This window comes from Anser anser (assembly GCF_964211835.1).
Source record: "Anser anser genome assembly, chromosome: 3".
Lineage (NCBI taxonomy): Eukaryota > Metazoa > Chordata > Aves > Anseriformes > Anatidae > Anser > Anser anser.
In genome coordinates, this window is record NC_139722.1 from 113181143 (window position 1) to 113209139 (window position 27997).

The 27997-nt window shown below is 45.8% G+C and overlaps 3 protein-coding genes across 14 annotated transcripts in view; 2 read left to right on the forward strand and 1 right to left on the reverse strand.

Moving 5' to 3' along the window:
- CFAP61 (cilia and flagella associated protein 61) overlaps positions 1–25575 on the forward strand; it is a 111733-nt gene extending 86158 nt beyond the window's left edge. For 7 of the 9 annotated variants that reach the window (XM_083832278.1, XM_083832277.1, XM_083832280.1 and 4 more), the window contains 3 exons: positions 724–815; positions 3376–3581; positions 22419–24013. In XM_083832278.1, coding sequence (XP_083688404.1) covers positions 724–815; positions 3376–3581; positions 22419–22791 — 671 coding nt within the window. In that variant the 3' untranslated portion in view covers positions 22792–24013. Of the gene's footprint in view, positions 1–723; positions 816–3375; positions 3582–22418; positions 24014–24545; positions 24857–25411 lie in introns of those variants that run through there. The other 2 variants (XM_083832282.1, XM_083832281.1) reach the window with 2 other exon arrangements.
- LOC310898004 (uncharacterized protein) lies at positions 41–26550 on the reverse strand. 4 transcript variants are annotated; one of them, XM_083832292.1, is made up of 9 exons: positions 24003–24089; positions 21131–21192; positions 20517–20555; positions 20306–20381; positions 17986–18102; positions 12351–12372; positions 10225–10459; positions 1805–1872; positions 41–927 (listed from the first exon to the last, which is right to left on the reverse strand). In XM_083832292.1, exons 3-9 carry the CDS (start codon positions 20551–20553, stop codon positions 868–870), a joined length of 615 nt encoding a protein of 204 aa, XP_083688418.1. In that variant the 5' UTR covers positions 20554–20555; positions 21131–21192; positions 24003–24089; the 3' UTR covers positions 41–867. The 4 variants fall into 4 exon arrangements, 2 of the variants coding, with proteins under 2 accessions (XP_083688418.1, XP_083688419.1); XM_083832293.1 differs by lacking the exons at positions 20517–20555; positions 21131–21192; positions 24003–24089 and adding an exon at positions 26419–26550 and having other exon boundaries at positions 17986–18098; XR_014582881.1 differs by lacking the exons at positions 41–927; positions 1805–1872; positions 10225–10459; positions 24003–24089 and having other exon boundaries at positions 10518–17457; positions 17986–18098; positions 21131–22428.
- Positions 24952–27946, forward strand: INSM1 (INSM transcriptional repressor 1). The gene has a single exon (XM_083832290.1). It carries the CDS (start codon positions 25388–25390, stop codon positions 27203–27205), a length of 1818 nt encoding a protein of 605 aa, XP_083688416.1. The 5' UTR covers positions 24952–25387; the 3' UTR covers positions 27206–27946.
- Positions 27947–27997: the final 51 nt, after the last annotated feature.

Genomic DNA, 27997 nt, shown 5'->3' on the forward strand with positions numbered 1-27997 from the left:
GTTCTGCCATCCTTTCATACCCTCTTCAGTATTTTTGCTGCTATATAGTCATTGTAGGTCCATTTCACTTCAGTATCCATCTAATGGCAGTAAAGTCATCAAAGCTCCCTGTACAGTCAGTGGAGAGAGGTGAGGGCCTCCAGGTGATACCAGGGAGTGATTCTGCTTGCATTCATGTAAGGATTCATTTCTTCTTGTCACCACCTAGCTCAAGATATTTAAAAGCTTTGTCTAACCTATGCTAGATTCCCACTATTTTCAAGTGAGAGAAACAGGAGCATCCAGAACATGACTGATGCTGTCTACTGAGAGGTATCTCAGATGGGATGCATTATTTACAAGAATTACATGTGAACTATACCATGTACCCTAATGTTTGCCATTCCTCATTTGTCTTTAGCTCCGTAGACTTGTCTAGGAGTTGGGAGGAAGGGGAAAAAGAAAAAAAAAGAAAAAGCTTACACTGAAGATTTTTGCTAGTAATGGACCAAGTTGTGCTTTTATTTCTATTGCAGTCATGATCAGAACTTTTCAAGATGTGGCTGCTGCACCAATACGTATAACAGTACCAAAGAACTTGAAGCCACAACAACAATATAAATTTTCCTCTTTAGACACTTAGTTAAAAAAATAATAATCATTCTGGGAAAAGGAGGGTAAACAGACACTTTATTTTCTTTTCTGTGTATGAGTGAATAAATCTCATCTTTTCATTTATGGCAGGAGGTATTCTTCCCAGAGGTTGTAATTACTTGCATATTTCCAAACCAGAAATCCCCATCCACTTGGACATAGAGCTTGCACTGTCTGACCATGTAAGTTATGTTATTTAACTTTTCCTTGTTTTTTTCCTCTGTTGGGAAGATATCATGTTTGCTTTTCCTCAGTGCTCTCTTTTTCAGGATGGCCTTCCTTTTGCTTGATTCTCTAGAGAGACACAAGTCATTTTCTCAGTCACATGGAATATGTTGCTTTTGAAGTTTCTACCACATAGGTAATACACAGAACTTCAAGGTAGTGGTGGTATTTGCCATCAGATTCATGTAGTAAATCCAGAGTCTGATAAGCCTGCGTGCATCATATAAATCAGGTGCAGCTGGTGAATTATAACAGTATGAATTAGTACGAACTGAACCTCTTAGATGTTCATTACCATACTTTCTGATATTTGGCTTTCTCCAAAAATGTACTTTTGTTATAAAGAATAGATAGTATAGCATTAGCTGGATTTCTCTGAAATATGCTTTCAGCCTTAGCTCTTATCCTCTTCCCTCTGTAATAAGGTGCCATAAATGCATACAGATGATAAAATGTCACAGTCTTATCAGCGAAATTCAGTTGATTTCTAGACTAGAAGGAAAAGAATATATCCTGGAAGGGATGGTGTGTACTTTGCTGCTAGAAAACAGCCAGTCCTACAACCATGAGAGTCTTCTTCCTCTGAGTGGGAAAGAGGGAAGCACTTCGTGCAGTTAGGCTATGTGGAAGATTCTCCCATGACACTAACGTGGAGCCACGTCTATTACTGCAGAACCTCACTTGTGAAACATGAAGACTAGATTCATGTATTTTAAAGCCAAAAAGGACCGTGCACCTATTCAAGCTACTATTTCATATACATTGTACCTTTTTCCTCAGGGATTTCTACATCAAGCCCATTCTTGTAGATGAGGTAGAGTGTTTTCTCAAAGACTACTTCAGTGTTCATTTTAAAACTCAGGTGGCAATGGTCCATAGAAAGAAATGATGTTTTAAAAAGGGAATCCATGCTTTAGCGGGGGAAGGAAATCAAAGCATGGCTCACCTTGTTTTCCGGCTTTTCAGATCCAGGATGAGCTGTCCAAAGCAGCACGTACTGGGAGGCAAAAAGGACTATCAGAGAGAGAAAAATTGATTTTGTCACTCCAAATTGCTAGAACATGATAAGAATTCTTTTACTGCAACTTTGACTCCCCGTTGTCTGAAAAGATAACATCTTTAAAGCCACTCCACAAACTTCATGTAAATCCTAAAAGAATTTCCTAGGAAAGTAGTAAGAGAAGCTAGTGAAATGAATTAACTGAGAGATGTGGAAGTTACAAAGGTGACTGTAGCCTAGCAACAGGTTTTAAAGATATATAAAATTGGAACATGAATACAGCTTTAAAAAATAGCTTCAAGCTATTTGATCATCCCACTGTGAGATCTGAAACACATTTTTACATTTTTGTCTTGTATTAAGTAATTGATTTAACTAGCTGAAACTAAATGCTACAGTTTGAACATCAACATCCAACACTATTATTTTGTTATTGATAGTGATAAGGTAAGCAATAGTCGACAGCCCTGTTTCTATTAGCAAGAGGGTGTCACTGAGAACAATTCTAAATCATATGTATATATTTGCACGTGTGTGCGTGTATATATATGCATATATATATGTCATGTATGTATATGCATATATTTTAAAGTAATTGTAATTCAAGGTAACATCCAAAGAGATCAAGCCCAGCCTCCTGCAGTTGCAGACAACCATCTAGTGCATAGCCATTTATAAAATTTAAAGACAGGGTCCTTCTTGGTGGTAATTTTATTGTTGGAAGGCTGTTCCTACACATCATACCTCGGACTACTACAGAATGATTGACAAGTGATAAATTTGTGGGTTGTAACATTGAAGCCTGCTTGTAACTGATTAATGTGGTAATATCAACTCTCTGCCTATTGTCATATAGCTTCTACATGCGCCATAAATTTGGACTCTGCGCATATACTGCTTGTATATCCATATAAATATATATGTATGTATATATACTTATGAATCTGGAGAGAGAGTGTAGGTATACTAGTGTGTTCTTTGTTCATCAAGACGCTATCTTATAGTAAGTTATGATATGCCATGTGTATGCAATAGTATGGACACTGTATAGAATACAAGGATGAACGGGGATCGATTTTGCCTAAACAGAGCGATCTTGTGTTTGAGATGCCCCAGGTCATCCCTTCCGACCTCCAGCTGCTGCTCCATAAGGTCACAGGTCTCCCATGGTTCCTTTGTCATAACTGCCAGCCCAGTTCGGATGTCCCAGATACCCTTAGGTGTCTCACGTGGCACTCGGGCTTGGGCAACCAAAGCCTATGCCGTGCTCACAGTCATATGCTTCACAGTTTCTGTGCAGTTAACCAAGGTCTAAATCACAGAGCAAATCTTTGTGCCCAAATGATGGCATCTTGTTGTATAAACTGTGGTACCAGGAATAGATATTCTTGGTTAAAAATGTTTGTGGATTTTAAGAAATGGTAAATATCAAATAGGAAACCCTAGCAGATCCTGTATGTATGCCAGGTCAGGTGTTCTTTCCATCTGCATAGTTTGCCTTTTATTTTGTGTTCCAGGGTATGGAAATTATAACTGGAAAGGCAAGACATGGGAATTATTTTAGAATGCATATCAACAAATACAGCATGGTAGATAGCATCACGTGCTTTTCAAAGACACCCTTTCCTGTGTCCAACTATATTTGCTTGTATGGACAGCATGAACGTCTTCTTAATGATCTTCATTATCGCTGGAATGAAGGGCAGATTACAGACCTTTACAGGTAAGATGAATTCAACATTGTGCATAAAATTTATGTTCTGAATGAATTATAGTTTTCTTTTCTTATGGTTTATCTTCTAGCTGTTTTCCCTTAGAGTTAAAGATAGATTAAAAAAATATATTTTCAACTACTTGGCAAAATTATCAGTGGCAATGCAAGCCCTGAAGAGATTCCTGGAAAGAACTGTCTCTCTCAGATTTATTTAGAGAAGGAGCAGTGGTTTGCTTGAACAGCTTTCATCTGAAAGAGCATTTCAGAATCATTATAACATTTGCTTAGAACAGTCAGTAGGCTTAACTCATTAAGCTGAGTCTGAAGAATCCTTTTTTATTTTTTAACTCAGGATTCATATTCAGAAGTCAAAATTAAAAGTCAGTGTTTTAATCACTTCAAATCAAATTTTTATCCAAAGTTTTCTAGGGAGGTTTTAAATCACACATGATGTTAGTCACACTGCTTAGCTTGTCTGTCAGCTGATGATAAAACAAATCCTAGAATTCATCCTGTAGACTGTTGTCTGTCTAAATGAACATAGGGAGTTACTTAATTTTATAGCCAAAAGCTGTGTCAGAGTCTGCATGCTTAGTGGATGTTCCCCATACAGCTTGCAGGCCTCCAAAGCAGTTTGCAGCAGTGAAACAGGTCTTGCAGATTTTCTGAGGTGCTCCCCTCCACCAGCTGTGCCTGAGCAAGTGCAGGGCAGTCTTGGGGACTAGGCGTTTTGAGGCAAGGACTGAGACTCAACGGGAGAGACTGGAGAGCCTGGCTATTTCTAGCTAAGATCTATGTCCTGTCTCCTCTGAAAGACATTCTCATTGCTTTTGAAAACGCAAACTTTAATTAAAGAAGTTGTTTTGGAAAAAGGGGGGTGTTTGAAAAATGAGATCTACCATATCTTTAATCTTCTGCTACTACTGCAGAACTTGATATCTTAAAAAGTTACATGGACTAAAAACTCAGACTTGGTTTATTCCTTATGCCTCAGCTAAAATAAGTGCTTTTGAGTTCAGGCATGGCAAAAAATTTCCTGAGTTTCATTCATGTGATAGAATTCTTTGAGCATGTAACTAAAACTTGCTGATACATCTTTGATTTTTTTTTTTAAATCCCTCGCAAGTGATGGCTTGGGACCAAGAATTGTCACAGGTACTGTGTAAGTGAAGTACTGCCTTACATAAACTGGTTTGGAGATAGACAGCCAAGCACAGGAACAAATGGTAAAATTTCATCATGATACAAAGCTGATAGTGGTGCCTTAAAAGTCTTAAGGCATGATTTGGTTATATTTGTAACTGATTTGAAGAAAGGCATAAATGACAGTAAAGCTTTCAGATTAAACAATACTATTTAGATAATATTTAGTAAAAGTTTGATGTAAAGGATGCGCTGTGGTCCAAGAGAAGTTTTGTGGGATGACAGGAGTCTGCTAGTCCAAAACAAAGTAGAAATATGTAGTTTTAATGGCACAGTCCTCTGTGTCTAAATTGCATTGACTGTGCTGATAGTTGCACTCCTCTGTAGGAATGAAGCACCTGGTATCTTGAGACAGGGACTTACAAGTCTCTGAATTCCTGTACCTCTTACTCTAGCTTTTGCACTTCTGTTGGTTCAGTGTCAAAAAGCTTCACTGGAATATGGATAAGGCATTGTACATGGCTGAGGACAGAGAAATGAGCATGCCTGCTGAAATGGGGGAGGGAGGGAATCCAATCAAGCCTTTCACTTAATGACAAAAGATTGGTTTGTATGCCTTGTCTTGAGAATAGTGGTATCAGCTGTCATCTCAAAGGGTGAGCTCCCCTGAAAAGGACTCGGTGCGTCACTGCAGCTGGATGTGCGTCTCTCTTATTTCTTCGGATGCTTTGCACTTCTCTTTCTGCAGTCTCTCCTCATTCTAAATATGTCAGAGTCTGACTCCTCATTCTTTGTTATTCCCCATCTTTTACAGGAAGATGGGATGAACTCAAACTTTAACTGTGGGTTTTAAAAGTTTCTTGGACAAAAATGCTTCTTTACAGATTTCAGTTCAGGAGATCCAATATGCCTCTGCTGGGAGGCATATTGATTTATAGAAAAGGTTGGGTTTGTTTTCCAAGAGAGCAATAGCACCCAGCAAATATAAAGCTCACATAAACAGTATACTGTCAGCAGGTGTTAAGTAGAAACTGAAGGTGGATGACACAATTGTATGAGATAAAGGCCAAGACTGAAGAAAATTTTCTTCTCACAGCTGATCAGCTAATACATTTTGAGCACTGGAAGAAACTCAGTATTCAGGTTGTGGCAAGGTATCATCAGCCTTGTTCATGGTGCTACAATATGCAAACACAGCTGTGAACTAATCTTTTCTGTGAACCACAAACATTGTCGGACACACCTGTGCTGTTTGCCCAGATGTGGTTAGTGTCAGTAGTTACATGCACTAGCAAGTTTCACACCAGCATCAACATCTGGAAGAATACGTCATTTCGCTTTGGGATTTCCGTCTGCAACACAGGTAGTGGTATTTTCCTGACCTTGACAAAACCAGCATTTGTTCCCTTTCACTGTGTTACTGTGCATTGGGCGTGTAGCCCAGCCCAAGGACCTCAGTGCAGCTGCACCTGTCTGCACTCCCGATAGCCACACACACAGATTTTAAAGAGATGAGACATTATCTTTCCAAATGGACAGCTTATTTCTTCATGAAAGCAATTAAGTGTGTATTAGCCTCCCTTGCCGTCATGATGGTGACAGGATCCCTACACACTGTGCAAGCTCATCAGGGATTACAAGCAAGATCAAGTTCTAAACATCCACAGAGATTTAAAAAAATCTCAAGAGAGATGAAGATCCCAGTGATGATCTGTTAATAGGATGAGGTAGGCCAGTCAACATCAGAAGAATAAGAAGGGCAGCTTTATCTGATGCCAGCACAGACGCTCAATGGGGGAGTCATCAGCTCTTGCAGAAGACTGGTTGCATCTTAGCTGGTCTTTCTCAGGGCTGTTTATTGGCCGAAACTGCTGGGAGCCTAGCAGGTTGTGAAGCCATGCAAAGTCAGGGTCCTCTCGCACCCACATACTCACAGGCACCACCACAGCCTGCGTGTCCAGGTGGTCTGGCCAGGATCACAGGTGTGCCACAGGGGAACACTGCTCATCAGTCCTCATCGTATCTCTTCAGCTCTTCTTAAGTAGTGATGCTGAACAAAGGTTGCCAAGGCAGAGTGAAAGGGCTAGTAAGAAAAGGAAGAGGCAGTGAGAAGAGGAAGCAAACTGCCTGTAAGCTCCATGTAGCAGTCCTAGTGCAAAGCACACCAGCACAGGAAATTGCTTCCTTCAGGAGGAGGTACAGCAATGGAAAAAGGCTGGGAATACAATGTAGTCTTAGAGTGTACATGTATGTGTACAATGTGCAACAATGTACAATGTTAAACCTAGCCATTAGAAGACTATCCGTTAGAAAACCATGAAATTGAAAAATGTTTTGGCATCTCTTGTGGGATGAAGATTGTCTTGAGGCTTACATGCAGGTGAAAAGTGGCATCTGATCTTCCTTTGGCAAGGAATATGAAAATGTGATCAGTGATTTCTCTGTGTGGGATAGAAAGAAGAACTGGTTTGGCTGATGTTCACATGGTCTGTAATGATCTCACAGCACTGGGTGAGTGTAAACCTGATGTTAAGGCTGAATTTCTCTTGTTGGAAAAAAAAATCCTTTTAAACTACTACACATTACACCTATACCCACTTGGCAGCATTTTCTAGCAAGTTGTGAAGCGCCCTTAGTGAAAAAAGAAAAAAAAAAAAAAGTAGACTGAAAATGTTGCAGTTCGTTAGTTAAGCTTATAAACTTGCTGGTTTGAAACATTCATTCCCTTCGTCCTTTCTTTATGCCTGTATTTTGGGAAAGGCCTTCTTATAAGGCAAGAAAGTACATCGCTTTAATCTTTTGCTCTGCATCTAGATTTCACGGCATGGCATCTAGTTCCGGGAATGGACACAGTAGAACAGCTGTCACCTGGGAGCCAATTTATTTCTGTGTAGCATGCAAATTGTCTTTTAAATAATTAGAGGCTGCACCTAGCAATGAATTTCCTTGATGATTTGCATTTGGTATAAAGGCTGAAGGTTAACCCCATGATACTGGATTTCCTGGCCGTAATGGGCCAGTGCCATTTTCAAATTAGCATTAGCAACAGGCCCTCAAGATTCAGCTAACTTGAAGAAGTAACCCCTTCCGGTTGCACGCATGAAACTGCCACCAAAGGTAATAATGAGATAAATAACATTTCCTTGTCTGGAGGGAAAAATTCCATTGACTTCAGTATGAGTTTAGCATGATTAAAAGCTGCCTCTAAAAGAAGCCTCTAAGACTTCAAGTTGGCAGATTTACAAACCTGGTGAGCAATAACTGAAAAACGAAACAAACAAACAAACAAACAAAAACAGCATAAAATTGTGTAACAATATTTCCTTGGTCCCATGGCTAAGAAATGTGCTAGGGCACTTGAGAGTCTGTTATCTTTTAGTGAGCTCCTCTGTCTGACAGTACTTTGACAGCTCACTGAAAGTCTCAAATGCTTTTGAATTATTACTATTTTTAAGGGAAACAATGCTTTTAGCTTTGTGTTGGCTGGTCTAACTGAATCTGATGGAACTAATGATTTTTCAAGTTTCCTTTCTCCTTTCTCCTTCTTTAGCAGACAGGTACTATGGACATCCTTAAAGGAGGACCTTAAATGGACATCCTTAAAGGAGGTCTCAGTACAACTCTGCAAGTGCAGAGTTAAACTGAATGCTCCTCAGAATGCCCAGCTGCCTTAGCTGTGATCCCAGTGACATAGATATTAATGTGATAACAACAGATACCAGATTTTTCAAAAATAATTGCCTACAGTTAAACTCCTGCAGCCTAATCCTACCATGTGTTAGGTACTCCATCTTAATTTAGAGTAGCATCTGAGTGGCCGTTACTTAGCTAAACATGAAATTAAGAGCCAATGTTTTTGTTTCTACCTATGCAAACAACAGCTGAGGAAATAGGCTGTTAAGCCAAAAGATGGTCACAACCAGTCAGACAGCTGTCTCTTCTGCCTGCACCATGGGGGGATGCGCTTCATCCCTCTGGCTGTTTTACAGGATGCCAAGGTCTGCTGGGCAAGTTGTCAGGGACTTAGACAGGCAACAGTCCCTGACTGAGCAAAGTCTCATTCTCACTTGTCGTTGCACTCCAAGAAGCCAGCATCGCATCAGCAATGGTCACTCTTCCATCTGCCTGGTGCCGCCACGGCCAGTGCACTCACTCCATCTGGGCCTTTGGCCACCGCATTCCTGAGCAGAGAATGAGCAGCGACATCCTTCAGATGTCGCTGTCAGACATCAGGCAGACACAACCTTGGGAACCACAGACAGTATCCTGAAGCTGAGGATTTTGTGTACATTCTTTTCATGTCACTTGGATGTTTCACAGCGTTACTACCTAGATTTGGAATCCTCTTCAGGAATGAATTTCTGCAATTTTTATTGATTTCCTGTAAGGCTGCATCTTGAAAAGGCTCTGATGGAATTTAAGCACCTAAGAGTGAGGCTCCTCCCAACAGGGAAGATTTTTCTTGAAGGGAAAAGAAAGCAAATCCCAGCAGGTGTAACACGAAGCACTCCCTGCACCACACTCCTTCCCTTCCCTCGGAGGTCTCTGGCACTTGCTGAAAGCCTTCAAATCGTTCCCATTCCCATAGCAGCAGATAAAAGAGGCAGGTGCGGGGAGAGGCCTGAAATACTTTTTCTTTTAAGCTTGTGCGTTTGGTTTTGGTCATCAGTGCTCCACACTGCTTCACAAAGGAGGAATGTAACTGGCCAGTTGCACCCTTTTGTATGCTCCTGAGGTGAAGGCAACTGTAAGGCAGTTGCCAAGTTATGGAACGTGTCTACAGAGCGGTGGAATCTCCCTCTGCTGCATCTTGAGTACAGAACAGATAATTACAGTGGTCTCCTGGTACTTGGCAACCAAATGGATGCTCACTGGCATCATGCCTTTAATATGAGAGAGAAGTGCTTCATATAGGCTTCATTTGGCATTAATGAAAACCAAATTTACTAACACAATGCATAAAAATCTGGCCCACTAGTTTCTAAAATACTTAACTAGCTTATTTATCAAATAAGGTGTGAGTGCTTTTCCTACTTGGGATGTTGTAATACTGCATTAATGAACTTGTTTTCAGACATGACCTGCAGAAGATGCCAGTCGCATCCTGTTAATGAGGCAGTAATGCTGATGACAAGACAAAGGAGCACCACTATCTCATGACAGCGAGAGCAGCAAAGGCAGCAGTGCTGGGACAAACAGCGCAGATTTGGGCTGACAGTGATGAGGAATCCTGTCAGAGGCACACCATTATGCTGACCAATTTCTAAAAGGCACCCTCTGAAATGTTGTGTTGATCAGCCATCCCCTTCTAAAGTTTCTTCTTGGGCATATTCAGTTTACTCTCGGTGTAACGCTGAAGTTAGGAAGATGCTGTATGAGAAGCGCTTCTGGTACTAAACAGTTTGTAAAGCATGGTGATAGACTAATGCATGATGTGGCAAAGTGCTTGAATCACACATAACACAGTACTAAGTGCTCTATTTATACTGCATTTATATTTAGCTCTTACCAGAAATGTGTTTTAGCCATCTGTACTCACTAGGCTTCGGTTTGCATCCTGGAGCCATCTCAGTGCACACAGGCTGCGTGCCTTGTGGAAGAAACGAACTAGCACGATGCACTGCATGCTGGTGTCCTGCCCGTGGGACCACACAGCAGTCGGCCCAAGAGAGAGCAATCAGAATAAAACCCTGAAACACATCTGGCAGGGGTGTCACGTCCGCTCCACCTGTCTGAACTGTCTGCTGACAAACAAAGACAAAGCCATTGAGATTCAAACAGTAAAAACAGTTCTAGGTAAGTGCTAAAATTTTGCATTAGTTGATTTAAAGTAAGGACTGCCCTTCTTCAAAAAATGAGAAGAAAACAGGAAGAATTCTCAGAAGTACTTTTTTCTTGTTGTTTTGATTAGGGGAGGAACAAAAAGGCACCAAGTAATTTCTGAGTGTGTGTTGAGAAGTAGTAAGTCAATTCCTGCTTCCTATTTTGAGGGGAACACCTGGAGATTCAGATGTTGCTCTATTATATATGTCAACTTTCCAGCTATAACTGAGAAGTGCATATATAAGATAAGACTCTGCTGCTCAGTCATGGTTAGACAGATATACTTCTGGGCATCTCCACAACCAGATGTTTAGGAGAAAAGCCTTGCAAGGTTAGCCAGTAACCATGTAGAAGTTTTCTGAGGTACCCCCGTTGGCATAAGTGCCTAAATCTTGTGTAACGCCCTGTGCCTATCAAAGTCTAATTTTTATTTTTTTTTTACCAAAAAAATCCCTGATGCAGGAACCTAAGCCTTACTGATACGCAATAGGACAGAAGGCTCCCAAACACACAACAGCAAGGAGTGAAGGGGGTCAAGTTGCCATTCACTAAGGAGCTTTGGAAAATTCCGTGCACAAACTATAAAAGCGGATAATACCACTGGATGTTTCCATAGCTGTTCTCTTCAAACACGCTCATTTATGCTCACATTAATTTTTTGTACTAGCTGTTCAGGCTAAATGCTTAAATATTTTGAGCAGTATAAACAGCATTTGCTTCTTTCAAAGTAACCGTTTGGCCTTTTCTGCTTAAATTCAAATCACACATCATAACACTCTGTACTTTAGGCTAAAAGTAATGTATTAATCAGTGTCATTTAATGAGAGTTTAAGCAGAAATGCCACACTGGATTGTTTAATGATACAGCTCTAATAAATCTCACAGCATAATAGAAAAATTAGGAAAAAGAACATTTGATGTTTTCAGTATTATTTTTTAAAGGACTAGTTACTGATATACATTTATTACATATAGCCTGGATAATAAGTGATTAAACAAGAAATACATTCTACATACAAAAGATGGTTTTAAAACAGACTTTCAAAAATGGAGCATGATTGTTCATTAAGAGAAAAACTAGACTGCAGTGCTGTCCAGGATGTGCTGGGTCCCATACATTAGCACACTGCAGTTACATTTAAGGGATTCCACCTTAGGCTTTTGTTCATCATGCAGACAGTGAGACTTATTTTCTGCAGGCATGAAAAAAAAACAGAAAGGAAATGTGGCAGGTAGTGAGCATGGCTGAGAGGGACTAATGCTACTCAGTACACTTTGCAGCCTAATTAGAGGACAAATTGTGTGCTTTTTATGAAGAGAGAGCGAAGGAAAAAGGAACACATGAAGGGATATCAAAGCACTAACATCTATTTTCCTTACTAGAATTAAATGCTAACCCCAAGGTACCCTGGTAAAGCTGTACTTTCACAGCAAATCAATACAAATGGTAGACCCCTTTAGGTGACTTTCAGTTTTTATATATTAATGTAGTTTTAAGAAGCAGCTAACTTGCTAATGAAGAGCTATGTTACTAAGAAACCCCACGTCCAAATTAGTAAGTAAAGGCCAGTCAGCTGAGTCTTACCACACTAATTTGCAGTCAAACATTGCTGATTCATATTAATAATTATGCAAACCATTATGAATGATTGAACTCTGAATTCATAAGCAAGTAATTACAGAAAAGCAATCATACCACTCCACACAGCATATTTGTTGATTTTGTGAGTCGGATTTAATTTCCTTTTAATTGTTTTTCATAATACATTACATGTGAAATAGTCTTACATGAAAAAATGCAATAAACCTTACCTGAGGGTCAGCTATAATTTTCCTGTAGAAAGAACAGACAGCAATGTTTTTATATCAATTCTAAAAGGCACAGAGTTTAGGAAGTTTAAAGAGTAGCATTTAGTGACAATGAGATACACAATAACTGCTACTATCTAGTAAAATAAGCACTGGACACCAATTCCCATTGCTGAAATAAAGGAGAATATCTCTTTTTAGTTACTGAGAATAGGAAAGGACTGCAGCATTTCAACAGGAAGCAAATGCTGCTAAGATTTGTTTTCTAACAGTGCCTCCAGGTAATGGCACTTTATTGTAACATTTCCTGGATATTAAAAATGCAGAAAACAGAAGTGATTTATCAGTCATGATGGATAACTGGCCTTTGCAAAGTGAAGGTGCTGGCAAGCAGTAAACACTGTAAACCGTGACCTACATCCCACTGAAGTCACCATGTCTCTGCAGTAGCCCCAGTGTGATGTTTGTGTGCATGTGTTGTTTGTTTTTGTCTTTGTTGTTGTTGTTTTGTTTTGATTTGATTTTGTCTTTGTTTTGATTGGGGGCTGAGCCTTGTCCGCTACAAAGGCTGGAGTCAGTGGCCATTTTTCTTGAGCAACAACTGTGAGATTCGTTACGCTGCACTGTTTTTTGCTCTTTCAGCTGCAAACAAAAGGGTTCGATAAACCAGAGGTTTTAAACCAGTTGTCTTCCAAGTGGAAGGCTTTACTGCTTCTGTTAAAAGTAGTAAAAAAACACAGGCTTCCTGTCTATGATTTACTTACCAAAAAGGACAAATGAATCATCAGCCTATAAGTTAATGAACTACATCACTATTTTGTAAATATGCGTAACAAAGTAAATCATAGATCCAGACTCATTGTCCATAAAACTACTGATTTCACTAATTTCTGGGTCAGAGCAGTAACAGTCCCAGATTAATGAATTCAACAGGAGTAACTCAAATGCTTGGGCAAATGGGTGTTCAGTGAGTGGAACTATAGAGCAAGGAGTTAAATAGCATTCTTGCTATTAGCATGCCATTTTTCCAACTTGTGCTTGATTGTTCAGCAATTTTAAGTGAATTTTAAGAAACTGCAAACCAGAGAACATTTTATGTTCTTTGTGATTAAGAACAATGTTTTCAAGTGCTGCATTATGGGAGTTAGCTCAAGTTGGTCTTGATTTTTCCTTACATATACAAGCTGTCTTTCCAAATTATTGGTCAGTTGATATGTAGTAGGAAATGCTCAGTGTTTATGGTATCTATATTGTCAGCAACTGAATTTCTACTCTCTGATTTCTGGTCTACTTATGCAAGATATAGCTACAAATATTCTATTTATTCCACTAGAATCACAGTATTTTTGTAATTGAGTCTTAAAAATATCCATTATTTTCCCCAAAACAATGCATCTTCTCTTTTCCTGGCAAGATGGGACATTTCTTCTTATGCATACTTCTGTTCATCCCAACCCATCACAACAGTTTCCTCTCCCCACTCCTTGGAGTGGAATTCCCTGCTCTTCATAGGTACTCGTGGTGTAACTGTAGTATACTGGACCCCAGGTCAGCTGAGCAACTGTTTAGTTTTGTCTGTGTTTGTCGTTCTGGATAAGTTTGTGTCTGTAATTGCAGCACCTTTCTCTTACTGTGGCAAAATTTAGCAGAAGGAATGAAGTATGCTGAAGCAAAGGCACACCAGCAGTAGGGTAACTTTTTCCATCACATGCTAAAAGCACAAATGAGAAAGTCAGCTTCCCTAAACGGCCAAAATCATTTCAAGTTTGAAGAATCTAAATGTGTTAAGAAATTACTTTGAATATTTTGAAGGCTTAATATTTGAGAACTGATCAAATTGGAGCTGGCAGGGCTCATTGAGAGGACTTTAAACTAGGTAAGAAGGGGGACGGGAATGAAATGAGGCTCTTTAGAGATGAGCCTGAGGGAACAATGTCAGGGCTGGGGGAGAGGGCAACGGCCCAGCTGAAGTGCATCTACACTAATGCATGCAGCATGGGCAACAAACAGGAGGAGCTGGAAGCCATTGTGGCAGGCAAGCTATTGCCATCACTGAAATGTGGTGGGACCACTCCCATGACTGGAGTGCTGCGATGGATGGCTATAGGCTCTTCAGAAGGGACAGGCAGCACAGAAGGGGTGGTGGTGTGGCTCTCTATATTAGAGTGTTTTGATGTTGCAGAACTCGAGGCTGGGAATGCTAAGGTTGAGTCCCTATGGGCTAGGATCAGCGGGAAGGCCAACAAGGCAAGCATCATGGTGGGGGTCTGTTATAGACTGCCAAACCAGGATGAGGAGACAGATGAGGCGTTTTACAAGCGCCTGGCAGAAGTCGCGCAATCGCCAGCACTTGTTCTCGTGGGGGACTTCAACTTCCCAGACATATCCAGGAAATACAATACAGCTCAGAGGGAAGCAGTCTAGGAGGTTCCTGGAGAGTGTGGAGGACAGCTTCCTGACACAGCTGGTTAGTGAGCCTACCAGGGGAGGTGCCCCGCTAGACCTGTTGTTCACAAACAGAGAAGGACTGGTGGGAAATGTGGTGGTCGGGAGCTGTCTTAGGCAGTGACCATAAAATGGTAGAGTTCTCTACTCTTGGCAAAGTCAGGAGGGGGATCAGTAAAACTGCTACCGTGGACTTCTGGAGAGCAGACTTTGAGCTGTTCAGGACACTGGTTGGCAGAGTCCCTTGGGAGGCAGTCCTGAAGGGCAGAGGAGTCCAGGAAGGCTGGGCACTCTTCAAGGAGGAAATCTTAAAGGCTCAGGAGCAGACCATCCCCATGTGCCCAAAGACGAGCTGGCGCAGAAGACGACTGGCCTGGCGGAACAGAGAGTTGTGGCTAGAGCTCAGGAAGAAAAAGAGGGTTTATGACCTTTGGAAAAGAGGGCGGGCCACTCAGGATGACAATAAGGATGTTGTGAGGCTTTGCAGGGACAAAATTAGAAAGGCCAAAGCTCATCTGGAGCTCAATCTGGCTACTGCCGTTAAAGTTAACAAAAAATGTTTTTATAAATACATAAACACGAAAAGGAGGACTAAGGAGAATCTCCATCCTTTACTGGATGGGGGGGGGGGTACTTAGCGACAAGAGATGAGGAAAAGGCTGAGGTGCTTAATGCCTTCTTTGCCTCAGTCTTCAGCGGCAAGACCAGTTGTTCTCTGGGTACCCAGCCCCCTGAGCTGGTGGAAGGGGATGGGGAGCAGAACGTGGCCCTCATAATCCACGAGGAAATGGTTGGCGACCTGCTACAGCACTTAGATGTATGCAAGTTGATGGAGCCAGATAGGATCCACCCGAGAGAACTGAGAGAACTGACAAAAGAGCTGGCCAAGCTGCTTTCCATCATTTATCAGCAGTCCTGGCTATCGGGGGAGGTCCCAGTCGACTGGTGGCTAGCAAACATGACACCCATCTACAAGAAGGGCCGGAGGGTGGACCCCGCAAACTATAGGCCTATGTCAGTCTGACTTCAGTGCCGGGGAGGCTCATGGAGCAGATTATCTTGAGTGTCATCACGCGGCACTTGCAGGGCAACCAGACGATCAGGCCCAGTCAGCATGGGTTTATGAAAGGCAGGTCCTGCTTGATGAACCTGATCTCCTTCTGTGACAAAGTGACACGCTTAGTGGGTGAGGGAAAGGCTGTGGATGTGGTCTACCTTGACTTCAGTAAGGCTTTTGAAACCATTTCCCACAGCATTCTCTTGAAGAAACTGGCTGCTCGTGGCTTGGACTGGCGTACGCTTCATTGGGTTAAAAGTTGGCTGGGTAGCTGGGCCCAAAGAGTTGTGGTGAATGGAGTTAAATCCCGTTGGAGGCTGGTCACTAGTGGTGTCCCCCAGGGCTCAGTATTAGGGCCAGTTCTCTTTACTACCTTTATCGATGATCTGGATGAGGGGATCGAGTGCACCCTCAGTAAGTTTGCAGACGACACCAAGTTAGGTGCGTGTGTCGATCTGCTCGAGGGTAGGAAGGCTCTGCAGGAGGATCTGGATAGGCTGGATTGATGGGCTGAAGCCAACTGTATGCAGTTCAACAGGGCCAAGTGCCGGGTCCTGCACCTGGGGCGCAACAACCTCAAGCAGCGCTACAGGCTGGGAGATGAGTGGTTGGAAAGCTGCCTGGCAGAGAAGGACCTGGGAGTATTGGTGGATAGTCGGCTGAATATGAGCCAGCGGTGTGCTCAGGTGGCCAAGAAGGCCAACAGCATCCTGGCTCGTATCAGAAACAGTGTGGCCAGCAGACTAGGGAAGTGATTGTCCCCCTGTACTCGGTTCTGGTGAGGCTGCACCTCGAGTACTGTGTTCAGTTTTGGGCCCCTCACTACAGGAAGGACATTGAGGTGCTCGAGAGAGTCCAGAGAAGGGCAACGAAGCTGGTGAGGGGTCTGGAGAACAAGTCTTACGAGGAGTGGCTGAGGGAGCTGGGGTTGTTTAGCCTGGAGAAGAGGAGGCTCTGGGGTGACCTTATTGCTTTCTACAAGTACCTTAAAGGAGGCTGCAGCGAGGTGGAGATTGGTCTGTTCTCCCACATGCCTGGTGATAGGACGAGGGGGAATGGGCTAAAGTTGTGCCAGGGGAGGTTTAGGTTGGATATTAGACAGAATTTCTTTACCAAAAGGGTTGTTAGGCGTTGGAATGGGCTGCCAAGGGAAATGGTTGAGTCACCATCCCTGGAGGTATTCAGAAGACGTTTAGATGTAGAGCTTAGTGATAGGATTTAGTGGAGGACTTGTTAGTATTAGGTCATAGGTTGGACTAGGTGACCTTGGAGGTCTCTTCCAACCTAAATGATTCTGTGATTCAGTGATACAGTGATACAGTATCATTCAGAGATAGCTGATACAGCCTGGAAACTTTTGCATTTCAAGGATTACAATAAAAAAAAAAATAACCCAAGAAAAATGGACAACTAATTTGTGACTTCACCACTAAGTGCGGGAAGCTGTGGAGACAAACAGAAACTTTAATCACAGATTCACAGGAGATGAGCTTACCAGTGACTGTTTTATTTTGTGTCCTAAAAAATGCGTGCCGCTCTGACAACCAACTGCATGTGCTTACAGTGCTGGATGATGGAAGATGCAACATTGAGCAGAGTGCCTCTGACCTGAGCAGGACATAAGGCAGGTCATTAGTGATCTACGGGCTGCTTCGTTATGACACGAATGTGATTTCAAGAGATCCATATGGATCCTACCTATCTAGAGACATTTACCAGAAGTTACAAAGGGATGCAAACCACTTCATAGACTCTCTGTGAAAGAGTGGGGATAGCAGGAGGCAAGGAGTTCAGTTTGGTTTCATTACTGTTGCCATAAAAGATTTACAAAGCAAAAGAAGACCAACAAACAGCATCAGACAACATCACCCAAAACTGTGGTTCAAACATGCCGGTGGTCTATGGCAGGATTCTCCAAAGGCATTGTCACAAGGAACCGGTGCACAGCTGCCCTCTGGGCTGTTGGAATCCTCCCTCGTCCCAGCCTCGCAGCAGAGAAGTCACCAGGAGCGCAGGTGGGGCAGCCGTGAGCATCCAGCTGGCGAGGTCCCTGGCTTCAGTTCTCTTAGCTGGGTTCTGCACTAGAGCCTGGCTGTCTCGCCACACGCACACCTTCTGGTAACCTGATAAACTCACCTGGAGGCAGCGACTGTTCCTCCGTAGTTTAATGAGCTGTTGGCTCCACGCTCCTGATCCACAAGGTGTGCCCCAGGCCTGACCACAGTGGCACCAGTTATCTCTGCTGTCATCTGCCTCGTGGAAGCAGCAAGAAAAGGAATGGACGTAATTAAAAACCTATTACAGTCCTTGTATTAAAAAGTAAACCATTGGGTTTTAGGTTGTAATTAATGAGATTGACTTTCAAATTAAGAGGAATCAGAAAATCAAACTTTGAAAAAAAATTGGTTTCTGATTTCTTTTTGCTATTTTTGATACATTCACATCACTGCTCTTAGTTTCTCTTTCTGCTGGTGATTTTTTTTGAGAGAATTTCAGCTGAGATTTTCCAAGAAAAGCGCCAAATATGAAAATGACAAAATCAACAACAATCTTCATAAGCACATCTTTGGTGGTATGCATGGAAGCTACTTGGGCCTCACTTTGTTTCATTTTCATGAAGGGAAGCCCAGCTTGCAGAAGTTTGGAAAATACTGCCGTGGTGTGATAAAACTGGTCTGTATGAGTATTACAGTTATGCCAAGCCTGCAAATGGTAAGGATGATTAGCATTTTCCCTGTGAGGAAAGACTGAGAGACCTGGGTCAGTTCAGCCTTGAGAAAAGAAGACTGAGAGGGGATCTTATTAATGTTTACAAATATCTTAAGTGTGGGAGACAGAGGGATTTGGCCAACCTCTTTTCAGTGGTTTGTGGGGACAGGACAAGGGGCATTGGCGACAAAATGGAGCACAGGAAGTTCCGCACCAACACGCAAAAGAACTTCTTCATGGTGAGGGTGACAGAGCACTGGAACAGGCTGCCCAGGGAGGTTGTGGAGTCTCCTTCTCTGGAGATATTCAAGGCCTGTCTGGACACCTACCTGGGCAACCTGCTCTAGGGAACCTGCTTTGGCAGGGAGGTTGGACCCGATGATCTCTTGAGGTCCCGTCCAACCCCTACAATTCTGATTCTGTGATTCTGTGATTCTGTGATTCTGTGATTCTGTGATTCTGTGATTTAAGTCTATCAGAGTAGATAAGCTCAGTCTGCAGAGCTGGTCTTCACCCTTCTGCCATTACTTTCTTACCATGGGACTTTAAATTATTTGTAAAACTGTAATTATTTACATTTTTTTCTTAACTTTGTGTTGCTTTTTTGTTTTGGCTGTAAGAGTTGATTCTTATTCTGAAGGCTTCTGCTTCAATCGTTAAGATTTCCTGGCTTTCACATCGTGCAGTCAGTGGCACACCTCATGCCTGCTGCACCTGGCTTACCTGACTGGACCGTTGCCAGAGGTCAGCACTGGGTCCTTGCTGCCTTTGACAGGTCACATCGCACAAGTGCGGCCACTTCAGAATTAACTTCCCTTAAGACAACAGAGTTGTTCTCTGAAAGTGCTGTGTAGGTGCAAATGAACTGCAGATCAAAGCTCTCGGACTGAAAACCATTTCCATGCATACTCCATTTTTGCTTGCTAGCAGTAGCCAACTTTACCCATTTTTTGTTGTGCTGTATCTCTTCAAAAGCGAAATATTCTCTGTCTTTTGTACAGGATGCCACTAAATATTTTCCTCCTTCTTCCCTTTCATCTAATATAGGCTATACATCACAAATGAGGCAGAACAGACTTTAAATATTGTTTGTCAATGAAAGGCGAGAACAGCTCCCTAGCAACAAAAAGGATGTCGCTTACTGTCTTCAAAAGGAGACCATTTCATCCCATCTTGTTACAAATGCCTTCCTGTGATAGCTTCTGTAGATATAAAAGTCTGCCAGCAGGGGATCCCCGTTAGGAAGTGACCAAGTTTGAAAACCCGTTATGCTTCTGGCAAACATTGTCATCTTGTACATATTTAGCCTGATCGCTCTGGCAGGTTATGAAAGACTAAATGGTGCAAACATACGTGGCAGATGCCGTCCTCATGATAGTTGAGGAGCCTTTGAGCCTCCGTTGGTAGCATGCCAGCTTCATCTTGTATACTGAAGAGCATTATACTTTCAAGCCTTCTACAGCTTGCCCTGAGGGACTGCTGCTAAAGTGGTAATAAAATTCAGAATGAGCCTCAGAAAGTTGACTTGTTGGTTTGGCTTCATTTTTTCTTTTTCATTATTAAAATTTGCTTTAACAGCTATATGTAGATCTGCTTTCTCAAAAACACCATGTGTCCCTTTAGAAAGGTGATTCAAATGGAAAAAAAAAAAACACAAACAACACAAAAAACAGATAAAAATGCAGAGCCAGCACAGCAACTGAAGTGTTTCTGTGAAGTACATCTATAAACTGCCTTTGATGCTTACGTTTCTTCAGGTGAAGGGAAGTAACGGCAGTCAGGGAGTAAACGTTGTTTACTGGTACCTCCTCTTGGCAGTCTATCTAGAAAATGCAAACAAAGCATTTTCCAAAAAGGGCATTTTATTCACATCAAATATTGTAAATTGGTGGCAAATTTCATTTTTTAAGCTCCAAATCTGGGAACATTGACATGAACCGGCAAAAAAATGCACTTACTGGCTGAACTGGTGATGGTAGCAGCAACATATAGCATCCCTGAAATATTTTATAAACATTATTTAGTACGACATCTTGGTGAGGTGGGCGAATGATGTAACAAATGTAAGGCAGTTAGATGTGCCTCAATCAAGAGATGAAATCACCATTAGGGTTAGAATTAGAACCCAAATACCAACTTGTAAACATAAAATGTTTGGCCGGTGGAACATGGGTTTTAGAAGGGCATATCAGTAAAACTGGAGAGCCTTTAATTATCTTAATGTATTCTTATATAACACGCACACACACACACCACCCTTCTCCCTGCTTCGCTATCTAATTTTGACATTAAGTTAAAGGTTTGGGTTGGGTGGGGCTTTTCTTCTGAAATTGAATTTGCTTCAATATTTGGGGAATATCCTGTTCTTCTCTCTGCACCTTACAGGTACATAATTACTTAAATGAAGATACTTGAAGCTGAGCTCTTTAGCACATTTCATATCCAAACGAACAAGTAGCATCAGTCTTGGTCACATGGTCCCAGAGACTCTGAGGCTGGGCAGGATTTACTGTAGCAAGAACATAGTATTTGTAATAGTGTCAATAAATATTCATACTGGGAAAACATCTACCCGAGAGCCCCACTGTGCCAGACACCGCAGATCACATGGAGAGGCAGCCCCAGCCCAGACAGCTGACAATACAAAGTGAAATGCAGATGAAGGGGACAGTGAAAAGGGAGAAAAGAGCTTATCATGGGATAAGTGTGTAAAAAAACAACCTAAGTTCTGCCAGGTACACAAAATGTTGTCAATTGTGCAGGGCATTAATGAGAGCTGAAGTTTCGGTCAAGGAGTGAGAGGCAGAAAATACGGCAAATCGACATTACAAAAACCTTTCTTCTGCCAATAGGAAACAGCACATTAGTTTTCTGTAGAGACAGATAAGTCAGAATTATTAAGCTTGCATGTCACCTTTTAAGTTGCTTTATGCAGATGTTCACTTATTGACCATGCAACTGCATCAAGCAGTAGTGCAGGTGCACTCCTGACAGCAGTGCCAGCGATGCCACTGACTTTCCAAACAGAGCAACACTGGTTGTGGCCACGCGAGCGCACCCCTCGTAAAGCCTCCCGGGTGACCCCGCTGACATCTGTTCAGTCGTTATTTGGGTGAGCCTCTGGTTAGCATTAGCAGGACTTACACATGCACAGCATTTTGTGAAACTGTAAAAATTATTTTTCATTGTAGAGGCAACAGAAATAATTCACAGCTCTGCAATTGAGCTGCCTCCCATTATTTTTGCAGCATTGAAGTTCTATGTCAAGTCATGTCCTCACCATCCTTTTACTCCTTTTTCACAGAAGAATGCTGTCATGAATGCTGTCAGTGGAAGAAAAAGTTACAAGAGCTTCCTCCTAGAATAGCCTGAATTTAGCTTCAGCACACTACTGCAAAGAACATATTGCAACACTGTGGTGGCCTGTTTTTCTGGCCTTTATTAATCCAGAAACCTTAATGATGAACAACATTTGTGTCATTGTCTACACAAATTTAATTTGTTTATGCAGCAGTTCAGTTAATCCTGCAATCTGCTTTTCTCAAATGAGGACAGATAATGGAGACACCGTTCTTTACAGGTCTTCGGGCTTTTAAATTCTGATAAAATCAGGATTCTTCACTGGGTCTTGCCACAGCTCTGAATTAAGCCACTTTAAATGTAATTACTGAAGCTGGCTGTACATCAGGAACATCCATTAAAAGAATTGATTGACCATGCTGTTACGGGAGGCATTTCATGAACAAACGATCATGATGGGTCCAGAACTGTAATTTATAAAGGCAAAAAAGCAGGTAAATACTTTATTAGTGGTTAATGAGAGGTTCACAAGATAACTAAATTTCTTCTTTTTTAACCAGCTACTTCAGGGAACCTTGGTCCATGGCCATCTATCATGATCGGTTTATTGATCTCAAGAAGGAACTGCGCCAAATACTGCTGTCGGAACAGGTAAGAAAAATGACCAGCAAGTGCATTTTATTATTTGGGCAATTTGTTAGTGTTGTTCACTTTGGTTTCTTTCCCCATCCTTCTCCTAAAGCGTTGTGTTTCTGTTTAGCTATTTCCTTTGGGAAACCTGAACAGATCCTATACCTAGCCGGGGGTTTTCACCAAGTACAGCATATTGTTTGGTTTCATTTTTTTGGCATATTTTTAGATTTGTCAGTAGAACCTTTCACTAAATTGCTTTGTTTTCCTGCACAGCATTTTTGCATTACACATGCAGTTTAGTAGAAATATCCAGGAGGATCTGGAGGCTTCTTTTATCCAGTTATCACTTAAAAAAAAAAATCCTAATAGGAACACACTAAATGCCATCCTAAACCTGTCTCAGCTGAGGCTATGAAAAGTAGATTTTTCAACATCTACACATAGGGAACGGCCTTTGTAAATAAAAGAGTCAAAAATTTTTTTTCAGTGATAGGTGGATTTCCTGAATAAGGATTAAAATGTTTGCTAGTGCTGTTTACAGCTTTAGCCTTCATAGTGTAGACAAGAGGCATAAAGCCTCAGTAGTCTGTAACTTTGCCTGCTCAAAACCCAAGCCCACTGCGCACCGTGAAACAACCGCTGTCTGCAGCAGATTTCCAACCACCCAAGGACCGCCCTACCCCAGCGTATTTCTGGTTGCTCTCAGACCTAATAGCAGCCCAAATCCTGATCCTTCCAACCTGCTGTTAGGGACCACTTGGACCTCCCTTTCCTCACACTGTGTTTGCTTTTGTTTTATGCAGCGAGATTCTGTGCGAGTGCAGTGTTTTTAAGCATTCGCTGACAAAGTTTTTAACTGCAGAAAGCAAACAGAATCAACTGTGAACGGACAGAGGCTGACAAAAGGAAGGGATGCTGGGTGGACAGCAGCCCACCCGCTCACAGGGCCCAAACTGGTGCGCTGTCTTGTGTCACAGCTGTAATACACAATTGCTCAGCCCCTGCCTCCTCCCAAAGGACGAGATGCAATTTTCCTCCTTTTGTCATGATACCGACAATGCCTCGGTGCAGTTTTATTTTAGATTCTCTTGAAAGATATCTATAAAAGAACACAAAATGAAATTCTGTGCAGAATAGGAGGCCTGATGAGAAGTGTTTCTCCTGCCATCACTCAACCACATTTCACATGCTGTAAATGTGAACAACTTTAGAGAAAGGGGAATTGGTGTCCTACAAATGTCACAATTAAAGACTTGCTTGCCTTACCCTTTTCTAGTGGCAGCAGACCTGACACACAAAAATAGTCTCACTGAATGCACCAAAAGCACCTCTATGAGCCAGAAGCACAGATGACAGTAACTGCATCTGGATGCAAATTTGGCTTTGCCTTTTGTATTTTTGCTTGGATTTTCTTCACGGTGATTTTAACAATACTTATTGACTGCCACTTCTGTACACTTTCCTGGGGTGCTCCTCCCTGGCATGCTGCCAGAGGCATGGTAGGTACTTACGGAATATCTCACACGTGCCTTGGGACTGGCTTGGTATTGCTGTGTGGGGCAGGAGACCTGCCGTCTGTGCTTCCTGTTGCTCATAGCTCAGCTCACTTCGGCATGCAAAAAAGCTAGTAATGAAATGTAAAAGCGAGGAAAAAGCATGTCTTCCAGAGAGCCGGGTAAGAACCGAGGGTAAACACACACAGGTCAGCCGTTTCCAGTTACGGTTTCCACAGATACTGGTGATGAGTCTCACGTGTTTAGGGGCAATGTTTAAGGAAATATTTAAGGAACACCGAAGCAACACATGCCTAGAGGGGCTAGCTGCGGCTGGCACGGGAAGTGTTTTCAAGCCCCGTACAGAAACCTTCACCCAGCACTGCAACCGGCGTGCGCACGGCTCGGGCGTGGTGCCCGTGCCCAGCGCCCGGCCCTTTCCCTTCGGCTAGGTCCCCGCCGGGGCCGCCAGCACGGAGCCTGAGGGCCCTCGCGGGGCGCCACGCGAGGGGCACACGGCGGAGCGGCTCCGCTCCGCGGCTGAGCGCTGCCGACTCGCAGGTGCCCGGGCCGCCACCCGCGGCCGAGCCGCCCCCGGAGCGCCCCGTGGACGAGCGGCCGCTGCCCCCAGAGCCCATCCTGCGCTACCTGCACCGCCACCGCCCGCACCTGCCCATGTACGCCCGGGCCGCAGGTGAGCGGGGCGCCGGGGGAAGAGCGGGCCGGGCCGGGCTTTGAGCGGGAGGAGTGGGGGGAAGCGGGGGCGGGGGCGGCGTCTCCGTGGCAGCCCCCGGCGGGGGGGCGCGGCGCGTGCCCGGCGGGCCGGCAGCTGTATGCTAATGGCAGCGGGCCGGGCCGCCCCGCGGGGGGGGGGGCTGCGGGCGGGGGCGGTACGGCACGGCACGGCAGACGGGCGGGCAGCGCAGCCCGCGGGCCGAGCTCGACCCGTGTCGGCCCGGCCCGACCCTACCCTACCCGTCCCGCCGGCGGCCCCCCCGGTGCCGCTGCCGAGAGCGGCCCCTCCTCAACGGCCCTTTGTGCGGCCCGCGGGCGGCCGGGCACAGCTTTATGCTAATGCCGCGCACAAAGGCGGCCGGGCCGGGCCGGGCGGGGGGCGCCGCGCGTGCCGACCGCGTGCCCCCACCCCCCAGCACCCCGGGTCGGGCCGGCTGCTTCCCCCTCCCCGGCCGCCACCTGCGGGGCGCTGGGCACCGCCCGGCCCCGGGCTGTGTGGCGCGGACAAAGGGCTTAGGGGCAGCGGGGCCGCGGCCCGGTGCTCGCCCCACCACCTGCCGCCGCCCTGTACGGCCGCGTGTCCGCGCGGCCCGGGGAGCGGCGCGTAACAGGTAGCGGCCGCCCCGGGGCTCGTCCCCTCGCAGAGCAGGGGCAGGACCCGGCCCCCCATGACACCCCTCGCCCGGTTACAGGGTCCCCGTCCAACACCTGACGCCGAGCGGCGCCCCGGTCCCGCCGGGCCCCCGGGCGCCCCCGCGCCGCAGCGCACCCGGAGCCCCCGGCTCGGCACCCCGGGGGGGGGACACGGCCCCGGCGGCCCCTGGCGGGGGGAGCGGGCCTGGCCCCGCCGCGGGCGGCACACAAAGGCCCACGCGTGCCGGGGGCGGGTCGGGCGTGTGCCGCGCCGCGGGGGGGCGGCCGGGGGCTCGGGCTCAGGTGCAGCCGCTCCGCCCGCCGCCGCCGCCCGCCGCGGCGCCGCTGATTGGCCGTGCCCGCCGCTGCCGGGCCGAACAATGGCCCCGGCCCGCTTAAAGGCAGCGGCGGCGGCGCGACGGCCGAGAGGGGAGCGAGCGCCGCTGCCGCCGGGCGCGGAGGCGGCCTCCCGCGGCGGCGCGAAGATGCCCCGCGGCTTCCTGGTGAAGCGCAGCCGGCGGCCCACGCCCGTCTCGTACCGGGTGCGCGCCTGCCGCGAGGCCGCCCCACTCCCCGCCGGCGGTGGCGCCCCGCCGCCCACCTGCCCCGCTGCGCCGCCGCTGCCCGCTCCGGCTCCGCGGGAATCGCCGCCGCCGGTGCCCTTCGGGACGCCCGATGCCGCCGTGCAGGCGCTGTACAGCCCGACGCGGCCCGTCAGCAGGGACAAGTACCTGGAGCGCAGCTTCAGCCTGGGCTCGCCCGTCTCGGCGGAGTCCTTCCCCGCGCCGGCCGTGCCCAGCACCATGGACCCGCTGCTCTTCGCCCCCGCCGAGCTCAAGCTCTGGGCCGCCGCCGGCCACGCCGAGCCACCCGCCGCTAACAACGGCCCCGGCCCCGGCGCAGCCCCCGCCGCCCCCGGCCCCGCGCCGCCCGCCCCGGCCGGGGCCCCCCCTGCTGCCGCCGCCTCCGGCCGCCCCCAGCCCGGCAAGCGGCCGCCGGGCGCGGCGGAGCCCGGCAGGCAGAAGGCGCCGTCGGGCAAGAAGGCGAAGGCGATCCGCAAGCTGACCTTCGAGGACGAGGTGACCACGTCGCCCGTGCTGGGGCTGCGCATCAAGGAGGGTCCGGTGGAGGCGCCGGCCAAGGCGCGGGGCGGCTGCGCCCGGCCGCTGGGCGAGTTCATCTGCCAGCTCTGCAAGGAGGAGTACGGGGACCCCTTCGCGCTGGCGCAGCACCGCTGCTCGCGCATCGTCCGCGTGGAGTACCGCTGCCCCGAGTGCGACAAGGTCTTCTCCTGCCCTGCAAACCTCGCCTCCCATCGCCGCTGGCACAAGCCGCGCCCGCCCGCCGCCAAGGGCGGCCCCGAGCCGGGCCGGGCACCGGCGGAGGAGCCGCCGAAGGAGGCGGGCGGCAGCGGCAGCGAGCGGGACACGCCGAGCCCCGGTGGCGGCTCGGAGGCGGGCTCCGAGGAGGGGCTCTTCGAGTGCCCGCGCTGCGCCAAGCGGTTCCGCCGGCAGGCCTACCTGCGCAAGCACCTGCTGGGCCACCCGGCACCGGCCCCGGGAGCGGGAACGGCCCCGGTCCCCGGTCCGGCCCTCGAGCCCGCCGCCGAGGTGCCGCCCGCGCCGCCGCCCGCCGAGTGCCGCCTGTGCCCCGTGTGCGGGGAGACCTTCCCCAGCAAGAGCAGCCAGGAGCGACACCTGCGCCTCCTGCACGCCGCCCAGGTCTTCCCCTGCAAGTACTGCCCGGCCACCTTCTACAGCTCGCCCGGCCTCACCCGGCACATCAACAAGTGCCACCCGTCGGAGAACAGGCAGGTCATCCTGCTCCAGGTGCCGCTGCGCCCCGCCTGCTAGAGCCGCCCGTGCCTTCCCGGCCCGCCGAGCGCCTCCCGCGGGCTGCGCACCGGACTCGCCGCACCGTTAGCTTTAATATGGCTTGTGAACTGCTGGAATCTGGCTTTACAGTTACCTTTTCGGGTTCTCTTTCTCTCTCTCTCTTTTTCCTTTTTTTCTTTTTTTTTTTTTCGTTTACTTTCTGTTTTTATAAATGTGAACAGATCAAAGCGCTTGAGGAGAAATGAGAATTTCCTTTAGTGTAGCCACAAATGCCTTGACTCTGCTGTTGATGGTCTCCAGAAAATGCTGTAGAAACTGCCTTAACTGTGACATGCCAACTTTCCGTTTTTGTTTGTTTTGCCCTTACTAAGGTAGCTCATGAGTTGACTATTTGTATATGTTGGTTTGCGTAATTATGTTATTTATTTGTTATTTATTTATATTAATTATGAAGATTGATATTATTTGATCGCAGATGTTCTAATGAGCTTTTTTTGTCTCCCCCTCCTGCCATTTCACTGTGCATTTCAGAAGATTTTTTTTCTAAAGGGATCTGCTAAAAGGTTTTAACTTTTATACCTAGAATAACACACGGTCTGAACCATTTTATCCTGTGCAACCAACAGCTCTTACTTTTAGATGCAATCTCTTTTTCTACACACATTATTTTCTTAACTGTTAGCTATTTATAGAGTGCTTCGATAGAACTGTTTCAACTGTATAATTATTTACTATTCAAATAAAATATTTTCAAATTCAGACGTGCCCCCACTGCTTCCTGCTTGGCCTAGCCAGGGGGATTGAGGCCGG